We start from the raw sequence: 13,806 nt of genomic DNA on the forward strand, positions 1-13,806 counted from the left end.
TGCATCGGTAAGCATTGGCCACCACTGAATTCTAGCTACTGAAGAGCACACCTGCCCTCCAAAATACTATGGGATCACAAAAGAGATCGAAAACTCATCGTTATACGTGACATGACACACACCTTTTTTGTAGTCGGGTCAAGGCTGGATTGTTCACCGTCCACCACACGGACAACGATTTAATTTTTGGATTATAAACCCTTTAGGGCACAAAAGACATTGTTTTAACAGGCAGTGTTCACGTATGTAGTTATTCCCAACTCCCTCCTAGGGTCTGTTGCCACTTGTGAAACAAAGATGAAGTGAACCACGCAGTATCTCAGAGGCCACAGAAAGTGGAAGTGGTCAGGATACTGAGAGGGGAAAAAAAGAGTAAACATAAGTTTACTTATGTGTAAACATAAGATGTCTGGTTGCAACATAAGCCATACCTGGAAAAAACCACCACGCTTTCATTATACGGACGTACTAAGTCCTACAAATTTAAGCGAGGGAGTAAGCAGCAAATTTCATCAAGCAGCACATTATCAGAATACTGCTCCATGATTTTTCGTTCATTAACAGGAACAACTCATTTTCTTAAAAACAAACAAAAACCCAACACACACAACCTGTGCAGAATCAGGCAAAAGTATGCAGTACTTAACAATACTAAAGCAAAACATTTTAAAGAGATGAAAGGGAAGACATAAGACTCAAAAACCAAACACTTCGGTTTATAAGCAAGTCTGCTTTTTCTTTTTTAAGACTAGAAAACGTACAATTCCATTTCATATGCAAGTGTGCACAGAGCTCGTTTCTTGAAGATACTATCAGATAAACTGAGAAAGTCTTTGCATTAAATTGTTAATTCTTCAAACATTTATACATTTTGCAATACACCAGTTAAATACCAATATCTATGTGCATGCACTATAAATATATGCATGTACACTTTAAAATGTTTAACAAAGACAGCAGATTCCCTAGCCAGTGAGCATCATAAAGAGATACCAAAAATATATTAAAAAGTTAAATTCTTTACCTGCCTTTGTTAAATACAGACTTTCGAATTGCCTCCCTTCTTTTCCCCACAATTTCACGACACGATCCCCAGTGAAGCAGGCAAATGGGAAGGCAGGTGCGCTGACTGGATTATCCCATAACCGAAGATAAGCACCTCAAAAAGTTCAAACTGAGCTTTTTCTTTAAAATGTCTTTTCCATCTTTATCAGAGGTATGAGCTCAGAAAGGGAAGGACATTTTAAACAAAGTTTTATTTCATTTTGCTCTACTCCCCAAACATACATCTCTAACATAAGAGCCTACGATTAAGGCTACGTACACTTTCACAATACTGACGACATTTCAAACCACCCAAATGTCGTCCCACTGAAAAGCCTGTATCCCTTAAAATGGTAATTCTGAACAACTTCTGTATGGGACATCCTTCCCGTTAGGTACTACAGTAAGAAAAGATAATCACATAGTGTTCTGACACTTCTTTATAACTCACCCGGGGACCATGCAAGGGAGTTGTATTTTCAAGAAGTACTGCCCTGGAACTTCTGTGGGAACATGATCAAGGGGTCACTTACAGCTTTTCAAGTAGTGTAATCTGTTTTGCTCCCCGTCCCAGTTCCATCCATTGCATATAGATATATATACATTTCACGCTATCAAGGAGAAGTGTGCCTTCCTCTGAAAAACGCTTAATACAGAGTATGACTTGTTTTGTAAGATTTCAGTGGGCCTTTTAAACATACTTTTGTGCCTCTTCTTTGGTTAAGAAAAAAAAAAGATGACATTTTTCCCTTTATGACAGCTAAAGGTACTTCTTCTAGACTTGAACCATAAATGAACAGCACTGCAAAAAAAGGAAAAGCAGTACCATAGGACAGCGTGACATGCACTTTTTGGAATCACCTAATCCAATGATGACTACAATAAAAAAAGAAAATCCGTTTCATTTTAAACTCTTTGGCAAATTTCTACTGTTTGCCGACACTGTAATTTGAAGCTCAATCCACGTGCCCCAATCCGTTATGGCATCTCCCTAACTGAAAAATCATGTGAAAAACAAGCAATGGTCTTGAGAGGGAGTTTGCTTTATAAAGTTGTGGTGAGCCAACTGTCTGATGGATGTTACAGTCGTACAGATAACAAAGGAAAAGAAGTTGTGACACGTTGGCGATGTCAAATATTAGTACTACTGTCAACATACTGATTCAGCTTTACACACTGGTCTGAACAGATTGCAATTAACCTAAAATTGAGGTATAAATATACACAAATATGTACAGTACACATACGGGAAAATATTTTTGCATTTGTAACATCGGTAACCTTAAAAATACTGGAAAGTTGATATCTATGCCATTGATTTGCTTGCTAATTTACGGGAATAACGAAGCCAACATCTTCAACTAGAGAGGACTACAATGGAATAATAAAACTCAAAATTAAAAGCTCCTTCCTCTCACTTTGTCTTCACCACGCTCAACATTGGACTGTTCCGAGTGGCTGTATCTTGAAAAGAAGGCTGATCACAGCTTTTAAACGCATCCTCAGAGGAAAACAAACAGGAAGCCAAACTGGAGCCATCAACTGCATCTTTCTTTTTGCTGAATGGTCTTAATTTATATACACGTATGTGTGTGTGCATCTATGTAGAAAATAAAGTTGAAATCAGTTCGGTATAAATACATCTAACCCATTAATTCTGCCACTGTGAAGGTGATCATGGGTACAGCTCTTTTTAAGCAATGTCTGTGCAAAGAGGTCATTAAAAATCATCTGATCTTAAGTCTTGACATCATCCATTCGAGTCCTTGGCACAGTCTGTAAACAAGAGAGATAATTTTTAAGGAATACCTGCAATTCTCAGGATAACTCCAAAGATAATTCCATGGCACCAATTTAAATTCTTCCTAAGAACTCTGGAATTGTGACTGAAGGGATCATTTCCAGAAAAAATTCACTCTGAGCGCAGCATTTCCTAGATCATCTCATGCAATCTACAGGTGAGAGACTTCAGATCCCAGCACTTCAAGACATACGCTGAAGTTATCTCAAATTATGATTATTCTTAATAAACTAGAACAGAGTTTAGGTCGTTCCCACCCCCGCCCTCATTAGGCCCAAATCATATCAAGTTTTATCACTGTGAGATGAGACTGTGGATTTGATGTGAAAGTTGGTTTTCCGATCACACTGATCCCAAGTCAGTATGTTCTGAGCCCCAAAATCTTTAAGTGTAAGATTATTATTGACAGGGGAGGAATGTGTGTTAAAACCAAACACCACAATAAAAATACCAAAATAATTCAAGATTCCCCACCTACAGACAAGAATAACTCTTACCCCTCTCCAGTTAGAGCACAGCATGCCTGAATGTGCCACTGGTGATCCTTAATTGAAGTCAGTTTCAGAAACTGAGATATTTCAGCTACTGTCATACACTCTTTAACATCTTGCTTGTTAGCAAAGATCAGCAAACCTGCTTTTTTTAAGTCCTAGGGAGAAAGAAGAAAAAAGGAAGACGATTACAAATCAGCCCTTGGAGGCAAAAGATGTAATACCAACACAGAGAACCTTAAGCCCTAGCAAAAAAACCTAAACTATAAAATGCTGCAGGCTGATTGACACGTAACTTCAGAAAATCTTTTGATCCAGCAGACCAAACGTCCAATTTTTGCCTAGGATGATCTGTACAACCACGTACAAGATTTTGTTGTGCCCGTGAGGATCAGAGGCATTCTGTATTTGTGTGTGTGCGCAGCTGCAGCAACGCCACACACCTCCAACAGTCAAGGCCTCCCGTTTAACCCTGACCTTGCAGGTCATTCCTGCCTGTGCATCCAAACCAACCCCTGCATTCTCCTGAGCCTGGCTTTTACCTACACACCACACTTTCACGTATTACCACACTGTTAAGGTTGATTTTAGTACCAAATTAGTAGACTGCGCAGCAGTCTTACGTGGGGCAAGAGTGGGTTACCCCACCAGAACTTTTTAAGCACTGGTAAAACCTTGCCAAGCCTGACTGCAGTAAGCGCCAGCAGCGTGCGTGCTGGCACCCAGCCTGGCACCGTGGCTCACCAGAGCCAGCAGTACGCTCTGCCTGAGCAGCAGCCCTCTGCGAGGGAAATCCCACCCATTAAGAAGCATTAAGACTGCCACTGACAGTGTAAAGCAAGCTGCGGTGATACTTTATTTAGAGGGTACACAAAATTTGTAGAAAATCATCACTTACACTCCTTTAGAATCAAAGGATGGACATCTACACAAACAAGCACATTGCAATAAACTTCTTTATAAAGCCCATGTAATATTTAAAACATCAATACTAACAATTTAGAGAACAGCGACTCTAGGGGCAAGCTTATTTTTACCTCAAGCTGCTTGGAATTACACTAGTACAGGAACGTACTATTGAAAATCTGTCCCTCCAAAAGTAAAAAGGTCTTCCCAGGAAGCCAAGACAACTCATTCACTTAAGTGCCTATCAGGCACACTAATTTTTACAAGCAGTAAAATTAATTCCCAAACGATCTACTGGCCCAGAAAATAGTTGCAACTGACCTGGGCAACTCAATTTTGCCTTAACAAAAATTCAATTGAACCGGTTAGCAGAAATAAAAGATTTTCAAGGACTGCAAGGAAAAACAATTCTAAATAACTATTTGACTTTCATTTCAGCTTATATGTATTGTTGTTCTCTTCAAATGTCACAGCATCTGGAGAGTTAGCAGAATATACTGAAAACATCCTGTTGTAAAACAATGGGCACATTTACTGTTAGATGGGTGCTTTTGGAGCACAGAAATAGTCTCCCAACACGAAGCAAGGCCATTCATGCTGCTTGGAGTTCCAGACTTTCGTCATTTCAAATTCGGTTCGTTAACAACTTCTGCATCTTCCTTTACAGATTACGAAACAGAAGATGCAATTTTGTTTAGCAACTGCAACAGACTGAAGAGTACATCTCTGAAATTCTAATTGTGACAGCAGCAGACCCAATGGCAACAGTCCCCCCATGCCACATTTAACACTCCGCCACAACCAAGAAAGCCAGACCTACTTTATTAGAATCTATTTTATTAGAGTAAACATAATTTTAATTTAAATACCAAAAATTAGAAATTCAAGACACTAGGCAAAGCACTTGTTTTTTCTCAAATGCTTTAGATTACCATGATCACTCAAAGGAAATATATAGGCAGTCTTTGCCCTTCCTGCAATCATCTACTGAACAGTGGCTATAGTTTAAATATAGATGTAATATTTTGGGATATAATGCCATCAATTTTATGCACATCTTTGTATTCTGACACTTAAATTTGGAAGCTCAGTGTCCTCAGTGTCATCTCATACAAACTGATCCAGTTTGCATTAAACTTCTCTTACGAGTCTCAGCAGTAGTCAAGCTTATATAAATACATCTTTAGTAAAAACCAGGGCTCCGGTCCTGCTGCACCGCATGGATAGATTAAAGTCTTTGGGACGTTCAGGTCATGCAAGAGGTGCTCGCTGGCTTACACGGCAGTCCAGTATTTCTGAATCAGACCCAGATCGCTCAGTTTTAGACCTGACACAGGGCTCAATTTTAAAGAGGGTCTTCACAAGTTAGCAAATTATACTCTCATTCTGTAATTCCAACTACACACAGAATGACGGCTACTATAGCCATAGGCAGTCCGTTTCTTCAGTTTTATAGCTGGTTGCTGTAAGACATATTATTAAGGCTGTATCTGTTTCACTGTGAAAACAGAAAACATCAAGCAACCATGAAGCTATCAAAAATAGTAATTAAGTTGTTGGAGGAAACAATATTTTTTTAAAACGATCTCATTCAGCTATTAACATGGATTGAAGTATAAAAACACAGAAGTCATTTACAGGTCCTAACTTCTGTTTCCCTGAAGCACTCAGAAGTTGAAAAGCTACTTTTGTGGGAGTTTTCTTTAGTAATTTGGTATTAATTTACAGCTTTGTTGCAAGCTTTACAAAAGACAGAGCCTCTAGCAGGAACAAGATAGCTCTGATACAGTCCTACCTGCAGCCGGGAGAACGTGACTGTTAATGTTTGCCTTGGGCTTCACTGGAGAGGCCTCTCTCCAGTCTGGTCTGTCTCCAGCTAGCAGGCGTTAAGTGAGCACTTTAACACACAGTGTGCAAATCTGCTTCCCTTAACACGTATCATCCAGATCTTACCCACAATAAATATTAAAACAAAGAAAACATAGGGTCTACTCACCTCATGTGCTAACATTTTATACAGTTCTTCTTTAGTCACAGAAATTCTCTCTCTGTCTGTGCTGTCCACAACAACTATCACAAACTTTAAAAAGTGAAAAGTTATTAGTCAGAGAACTACTCTTTCTGGCCACACACTTGTCAGCAGAACAGCTTACTGTTCCCATCGCATTATTCAGACAGTCAGCTGGATTATCAAATATCATCCTATTCCAGATACACTTCTCCCAGCCAGAGTGTGATTACCCACAGCACTGCTACAGTTTACAACTTATGCTGTGGTATTTATACAACTTATACAAAGGTAGCTCTGACACATCTTTTGACTTTCCGTTTTCCATTTTCAAGTGAAAAACTTATATTGAAAGCAAGTGTTTCTCTGTAATCCCAGACCTGTTCTTGTTCTTTGCTTAGCACAACTGAGGTAGCACATAGATCCCTCAAATAATTTGCTGCAGCCTTAAAAAGGTAAACTGTACCAGCTTTCTCCCTCTACTTCAAATACTAACATGCAAATAGATATTTGCAAGGGATTTAAAAAACCCCGTAAGCTCCATACTTCAAGAGCATATACGCAGATACATCTCATAGTACCTTATATGGAGGCACAGGAGACCAAAGTTAATTATTATAAAAAATAACTTTTTTTTAAAAGCACATTTGATAACACATAGGAAATCTTGATTTAAATCATTATTTTAATCAAGTTCAGTATATGTGCTGCAACTTCATCGCTAAAGAGTTCTTAAAAATCTTGGGGGGGCTTAAGTAAATTGATCACGGGAGTCCTGGAAGAAAACTTTTGGGCTTTCAGTCTTACTCCTGAGGGGTTAGACAGGCTTTAGAGTACCTGCTACAGAGACAGAGCAGTCATGGTCCACAACAGAGGACCTGTAAACATGGGCATCTGCAATAGCAAGATGAGGCCACAGATCCCCAGACACAGAATCCTTACAAACAAGTCGTTTTTAATTGCAACCCCATATTACGCATCTTACGTAAGAAATATAAAAGTGAGTTCTACGACAGCTTGCTAAGGAGGAGACTTCAAAAATCAAAATAGGAGTACCCTGAAGTAGCTACAGTAACACTCGCAGCACAGTTAATACAGCCCTCTGCAAGCGTGCCTGGTACAGACCTCAGGTACGCTGCATTCCCGTCACCAGCACTAAGTCTTCCAGCAAGGCGTTCATTCTCACCTCAGTGTTTGTATAATAGGTGTTCCACGAAGACCGAAGAGACTCCTGCCCTCCAATATCCCACATCAGAAAGCGCGTGTTGTTAACCACTATCTCTTCCACGTTACTCCCTATGGTGGGTGAGGTATGCACCACTTCATTCATGGAGCTGCAGAGGGAAGAGAGCGCCTCGGTGAGAAACTGCAAAAACTGGCAAGTTAGCTGCGTTATCGAGCAGTCCAGGACTCCAAACTGACCTACTTCTATAAGAACTAAAGTTGATGGTTATTCCGAGGTAGAAAGCTTAGTGGGAGAATTACAGCAAACACTCCTTATGCAGCAAATAGAGACAAGGTTTGACAGTGGAAGGTGAATAAAAATAAAAATAAATAAAAATAGCAATAAAAAAGGACTCAGTGAACTATATAATCGAATGATAGAGCTGAGAGAGCATTCATGAACAAAACTATGTTATAATTAATTAAATCATAAAGCTGAGAGAATATTTGCTTCAGAAGCTGTTTCAAGCAGTCAGCTTTTCTTTTTCCAGGCTGATTTTGGCACGCATGGGAGAGAGCAGTTGTTCTGCTTCAAGAATGTGGTTAAGCCACAAGATTTCCAAGGTTGCAGAAAAACAACAACTCATCATCCAGCTCCACCAAACATACTACATCTCACTCTCCTTCCAGTATAGGCCACTAAGAGCATACTTTCTTCATAATTCAGTTGCTTTATGTCCAAAATTCCTTCTCTTCTCCGTTCAACACAGTCCAATAACACTAGTTTTGGAGACAAATGCAGACATTAAATATTTCAAATATATTGTTTTAGAGATACTGAGTGCAACTTTGTCATTAAGACCACCAGTTTCACAGCAATAGGGATAACCAAATGTGTACTCTGGATACTCCTCAAGTTCAAATTATTTAAACTCTACTGTACGGGATATGCAAAAAAATTGAAAGTAGCTTCAAGGAAAACGTCAACCATTTTCAAAAAACTTAATTACTTTTTCTTCTGATAATCTTGATATATTTTTTCATTTTATATGAACATTTTTTGAAGCTTTAGCAGAGCTTTTAATTACAGTGACAGCAATTTGAGACTTGTAACCGTGCGGGAATATTTCTCGAAGAGGATACAGAGAACCAAGGAGATAAAGGGATGGTTCGATGTTCTGAAAAGGAATCCCCGTTACCCAGTGTCTTAGCAGCATATAACAAGAAACCTTCTCACCACACACATTTGAAGGCAACTATATAAGGGGAAGAGAAGGATTCGAAGAAAGAACCATAAAATCAAATTAAGCATAACAATAAGAAGATGCCTGTGGCTGATTTCATATTTAACAAACAGATCTTAGCAGAGTTCTTTTAATGCTTGGAAGAGACGTATCATGAATCCCCTTTCCTTGGCTGAACCTACAGCCTTTCACATTTAAGCTGTTGGCATCTCAAAGTTTGCAATACGATAGGTGGATTTTTCCGTCCTCCCCACTGAAACAAGGTGAGCATGAAGCTTAATGGCATTTCTAGACACCTGATCACAAAATCCTACTGCTACTTGAGGGGAGGGAGGAGATCTGAGTACGAGAACGGGAAGAAATGAAGTGTTTGTGGAGCTGCCACAATCTGTTAGAAGAATCACCACTCCAACGCCTGCTGTGACCCTCCATGACATCAAAGTAACAGCCAGTGCACTAACCAACACTAGTTGTCCTGCTAGTTATCTCTGCCCATCTCTTATGAACACAGTTAAACACACTCATGCTCAGAACACTTATCTGCCACGAAGAAACAGTAAGAGAAAAAATGGGATATGCACAGATGGAGGTAGGGTTTAAGGAGGAGTCAAGCAGGAGGAACAGAGGACAGTGCTCATACAGAGCTCTGTCAAAGCAGCAAACAGGGAAAGGGGAATACAAGAAGAGAGAAGGGGAAGTCCTGTGGAGCTAAAATGGGTATAAAGGAAAAGGAGGCATATAGAGATCCACTGTACAAAAGGGAAAAGAAAACACTGAGACTGCAGAAATAAGAAGATGAGAAGAATCATGAGACATTTGTGGAGGAAGTGGAAAGACACAGGCAGCATTAAAATGCACTGAGGACAGCCCTCAGCTGCAGTAGTTGCTAGTCTTAAAAAATATTCTTCGTTCTATTTATGCTTTTAAAAATCTCTCACTCCCAATTTAAATAACGACAACCACCTTCATCTCTTCACTTTCTCTGCAGAGCGTGCTAGGGCATAAGTGGCTGGAAATGCTGCACAAGTTTCACATTTCACAAAGGCAAAAGCAGACCATAATTTGACAAAACCCAAACATTTTAAGGAAGCATATTTGAAGTGTAGGATTGGACTAGTATGGCCATATAACTTAATAGGAATTATTTCTGATAATGACTCAGGAACACTTCCTAATACCAGACTACTTCAGGTGAGAAATTGCAAATCTGTTTCCATTACAAACAGACCTTGAGTCGCCTGTCCCACCTAGAAGCTTCTGAGTCTGTGGACAAATTCGTACCCTTTTATCAAAATACAGTTGAGGACCAGAGATACGAAGCTCACACAAGTTTCACGTAAACCAGCAGCAAGGTTAACGCAAGACAAACACAAGTCAATGCCGCTATTAAAGGCAGAAGCTGCACGACAGCTACCAACGCTGGTGGCTCAAATAAAGCCCAGCCCAGGCAGCATGGGCTGCCACCAGCTGCAGAGCGATGCTGTCCTGGGTTGAGCCAGCGCTCAGCCTTCCTCCTTCATCCTGTACTACAAACGACATGAAAGTACATCTTGGTACACAGGACACAAGTCATGGCAGGGAGAGGTCAGGCTTCACTGCTTTGCTACTCACAGAACAATTTGCTTAGTATTTACATGCTGCAGCATGGATCAGCATTGTCCTGTGGCTAAACCTCAATATAATCATATTTTATGGAGTTGGCAAACAGCCTACACAGTGACACCAAAGGCAGTTGTGATTAAGTGGTAATAGCAATGTAATCTGATAAACAAAAGCTCTGAACAAAACCTTATTCATACACCAGGCAAAATACAGATCTTTCCAAACTCTAAACACACGCTCTGACCCACTGCCCCCTATACTGTTCAGTAATCTTCAGTGTAATGCTCTCAAAGTAAAAACTAACAGGGAAAGCAGTGACAACAAGTCGGAGTAATATATACAATGCACACCTTGAAATACATGAAATGTCATCTGCTGTTCATACTTACAATTGATAAAGAATGGTCGTTTTTCCTGCATTATCCAGGCCAACAATGATTACTTTGTGCTCTGAAATAAAAATATCACTAGTAAGTCACATAGTTAATTTTGCTATCACGATAACAACTGTGTTATGAAACAAGGTTAGTGTTGCATTTTTGACTGATTTCCTAAGCAAATACTGCCAAACTTCAGCTGCCACATTTCATGGGCCATACGTGAAAGTTCGTTTGTCTGTGGAGGTGTACAAACCCGTGTACTGTTCTGAGTAGGTAAGCGACTGTCAATTTTTCCCCATCTGCACATCTACACGAATAATTTCTGAGAGATTACATGCAGATTTTTTCCTTCTCTAAACTGCTAGAGCAATCTCACGCTGGAATCCTTTCCCAAGCTTCTACACATTTTTGCAGATTGTAACAGACTGTACTCTCTACTCCCCCCCAACTACAGTAGTTCTCCAGAACACATGCTTACACATATTAAACGTTCATTTCCAAGGCCGTACTTTTATTACGGCCTGCAACATCTTAATCTCTTTGCAAAGAGTTGTTAAAAACCACAACAACGCTGATTTGCACTGTAAGCAGGGTGATCCACCTGTCTCCCTCAGTGTCCTCCTTTCCTTTCAGCAGGTTTGGAACCTGGAGAACAGATTTGCCTACGAATATTTTACAGTACGCATTCACCCAATTTAGTTTTAGATGAACCAACGAGTACTACACAAAACTACTCTGACACATATGCGAACACATTTTGGAGCTCAATGCCAGAAGCAATTATTGTTTCTATTTAGCACCTTCTTTCCTATACATCACAAAACCGAATTTGAATTCTACAGCTGGTGTTGTCAAGCGCATTCAAATTTATGATTTCCAGGACGAGTGAGCGCTGCCTGCTCTCAGCTATATTCCAGAACTTTTAGTTGCACAAATAACCTTGGCTTCAACGGGACTATTCATGCAAGTAAAAGCTTTGTGAGAAGGGGCTTTCTTCCCCCCCTCCCCAGTGGTCCACAAGGGCAACAAAAAGCCATTATAAATCTGCCCAAGCTTCAGACGACCAGAGAGCGATTCCTTCTGTTAGCAAAGTACACTCGCGTTGATTTATCACAGAGGAGAGAGGGAGGGGATAGGGGTCAGGTAAGTGGGGTTTTCTTGGTTTCGATTTTATCAATATTGTGTGGTTTTGCAGAGTTGTCTTATATACCATCAAATATAAATTCCAGTTTTAATAACTTTGCATAACTGCACAATATTGTAAAAATATCTGCTTACCTGACCCCACATAACTAGGAACTTTTGTTTCTGGTGTGATGTTGCCAGCATAGTGGATGTTAGGAAATCAGTTGGAACAGAAGATCTGAGGTGGGGCTGGATGCTACAAGACAAAAATATTTTGTTGTATTTGCACTAAGTGTTAACGGGCATATAACTGGGACATTCAACATGCATGTGTAAGCGTATTTAAGTTAACTCAAAATCAAATTTAAAAGACCTTATAAACACGGATAAGAGTGTCAGCGTGTGTTTTACAGTTAGTTACAACTCTCATTAAAACTTTACTGTAAGGAGACGGGTGTTACAAATCTGAAGTTACTTATAACATTTACTCCACAAATGAGCAATTTCGCCAGATACCGAGGTTTATCACTTAAAACCCTTAATAAAGCATAGGTGACAAGATGACGAGACGAAACTACACGCCACCACGCAACACAGCTGTATTCTTTCGGTACACGTTAATAATTTAACATCCGCCTTCCAGGAAATGAGCTTTCCAATGACTTAGAGGAGGGGGAAAAAAAAAAAAAAAGGTTAAAAACCCCCAGCTTTTCCGGCAGCAGCTTGTCCTCCCGGGCCACCCCCGGGCCAAGGGCTACGGGAACGCCGCCACCTCGTCCTTAAGCCCCGGTAGCCAAAAACTGTGCCGCTTTACAGGGGCGAGCACCCACTCCCTCACCCAACCCGGCCGCCTACCGAAGCGGTTTCCTCACAAGCGGCGAGGAACCGTCGCCTCACCCCCCCACCGGGGATCGCCCTCAGGCCCGGCCCGGCACCTCCGCGCCCTGACACATCCACGGACCGCCACCTCCAACTTCTTCCCGCCGCCTATGCCCTCACCCTGATGGTTAAACAGCCTCCATATCCTAGTGAAGAGGATCCCCATCCTCAGCCGGGGCAGCTCCGGGCCTCGCCGGCTCCTCAGCGCCTAATGCGGGGTTATCCCGCTCCAGGGCCGCCGGCCGCTCAGGGCCCGGCCCACCTCCCGGTTTGCCGACGAAAAGGCGGGCTAGGGCCTCGCCGGGCCTGCTCACGCTCGGACATCGCCGCCGCCGCCGACACCCCGGTTCCTTCTCGCCTCACCCGGGCCGGCCGCGAAGCTGGGAGAGGAACGAGCCGCGTTGCGACTAACGACTTCGCGGCCACCGTAGGGACGGAGGAGGCGGGGGCGGACGCGTCGCTGTGACGGGAAGGGGGCGGGGCCGCCGCGACGGCCGCCATTACGCGACTCCGCCTCAGCGAGGGGCTACCGCGGCCGGGGGCGCGCTCGCCCCGCCGCCTCGCCTGAGGCGAGGCGGCGGGCGAGCGCGCCCCCGGCCGCGGTAGCCCCTCGCATTTAGGCCTTCCCGCCCAAGGCCGGGTTTCTGAAAGTCCCTACTCAGCAGTCTGCGGCTGAAGAAACTCTACATTCACCTCATTTTTTTTTTTTTTTTTTTTTTAAAGCATCTAGGCCCCCTCAAGATAAATTTCTCTGTCCGAACCTGCCGCGGCGTTTAAAACCTGAGGGAATTTTAAAAAAAAAAAAAAGAAAAACACCAGGTAATAAGTTAGACACGCTTCTGTGTGACAGGCTAGAGACAAGAGACGGGATGTTTGCCCTCATTCGTCTTGTCCCTGACCAAAATACTGCTTTATTTAACAGAGAAACACCGCGGTGTTTGCTTTTCATTATCTGCAAGCTGTCTGGCAGGGCTAACGCCCAGCACCACCTGCGTTTCAGCCTCAAGGCCTTTACTAACTGCTCTACAAAGGCTGAATTTTACGTCGGTCAGTCATGTTTTGTCTTTCAGTGGCACTGGTGCTGGATGTGAATTTAAGCAATGGGTGTTTTCGGCACTAGGATTTGTAACTTAAAAAGTATTCTCTAGGGAGCTGGAGGTAG

At 41.9% G+C, this 13,806-nt stretch overlaps 1 protein-coding gene across 2 annotated transcripts; it reads right to left on the reverse strand.

Annotated features, from left to right (window-relative positions):
* Positions 1 to 350: 350 nt before the first annotated feature.
* On the reverse strand, positions 351 to 12,989 carry ARL5A (ADP ribosylation factor like GTPase 5A). Of its 2 annotated transcripts, XM_050899705.1 has the most exons (6): positions 12,765 to 12,989; positions 10,650 to 10,710; positions 7,437 to 7,584; positions 6,239 to 6,322; positions 3,343 to 3,494; positions 351 to 2,820 (listed from the first exon to the last, which is right to left on the reverse strand). In XM_050899705.1, the coding sequence occupies exons 1-6, from the start codon at positions 12,808 to 12,810 to the stop codon at positions 2,772 to 2,774; spliced, it is 540 nt and encodes a 179-aa protein (XP_050755662.1). In that variant the 5' UTR covers positions 12,811 to 12,989; the 3' UTR covers positions 351 to 2,771. The 2 variants fall into 2 exon arrangements, with proteins under 2 accessions (XP_050755662.1, XP_050755663.1); XM_050899706.1 differs by lacking the exon at positions 6,239 to 6,322.
* Positions 12,990 to 13,806: the final 817 nt, after the last annotated feature.

The sequence above is a fragment of the Gymnogyps californianus genome, chromosome 7 (assembly GCF_018139145.2).
Source record: "Gymnogyps californianus isolate 813 chromosome 7, ASM1813914v2, whole genome shotgun sequence".
Classification (NCBI taxonomy): Eukaryota; Metazoa; Chordata; class Aves; order Accipitriformes; family Cathartidae; genus Gymnogyps; species Gymnogyps californianus.

What these genes read in the sequence shown, in the direction of transcription:
- ARL5A (XM_050899705.1), bottom strand. Translation starts at nt 12,810, where the DNA reads ATGGGGATCCTCTTCACTAGGATATGGAGGCTGTTTAACCATCAGG. An exon ending in CCTATTATACAAACACTGAG is followed by an intron (nt 6,323 to 7,436) that starts GTGAGAATGAAC and finishes CACTTTTTAAAG; the next exon opens with TTTGTGATAGTTGTTGTGGA. An exon ending in ATAAAATGTTAGCACATGAG is followed by an intron (nt 3,495 to 6,238) that starts GTGAGTAGACCC and finishes CTTTCTCCCTAG; the next exon opens with GACTTAAAAAAAGCAGGTTT.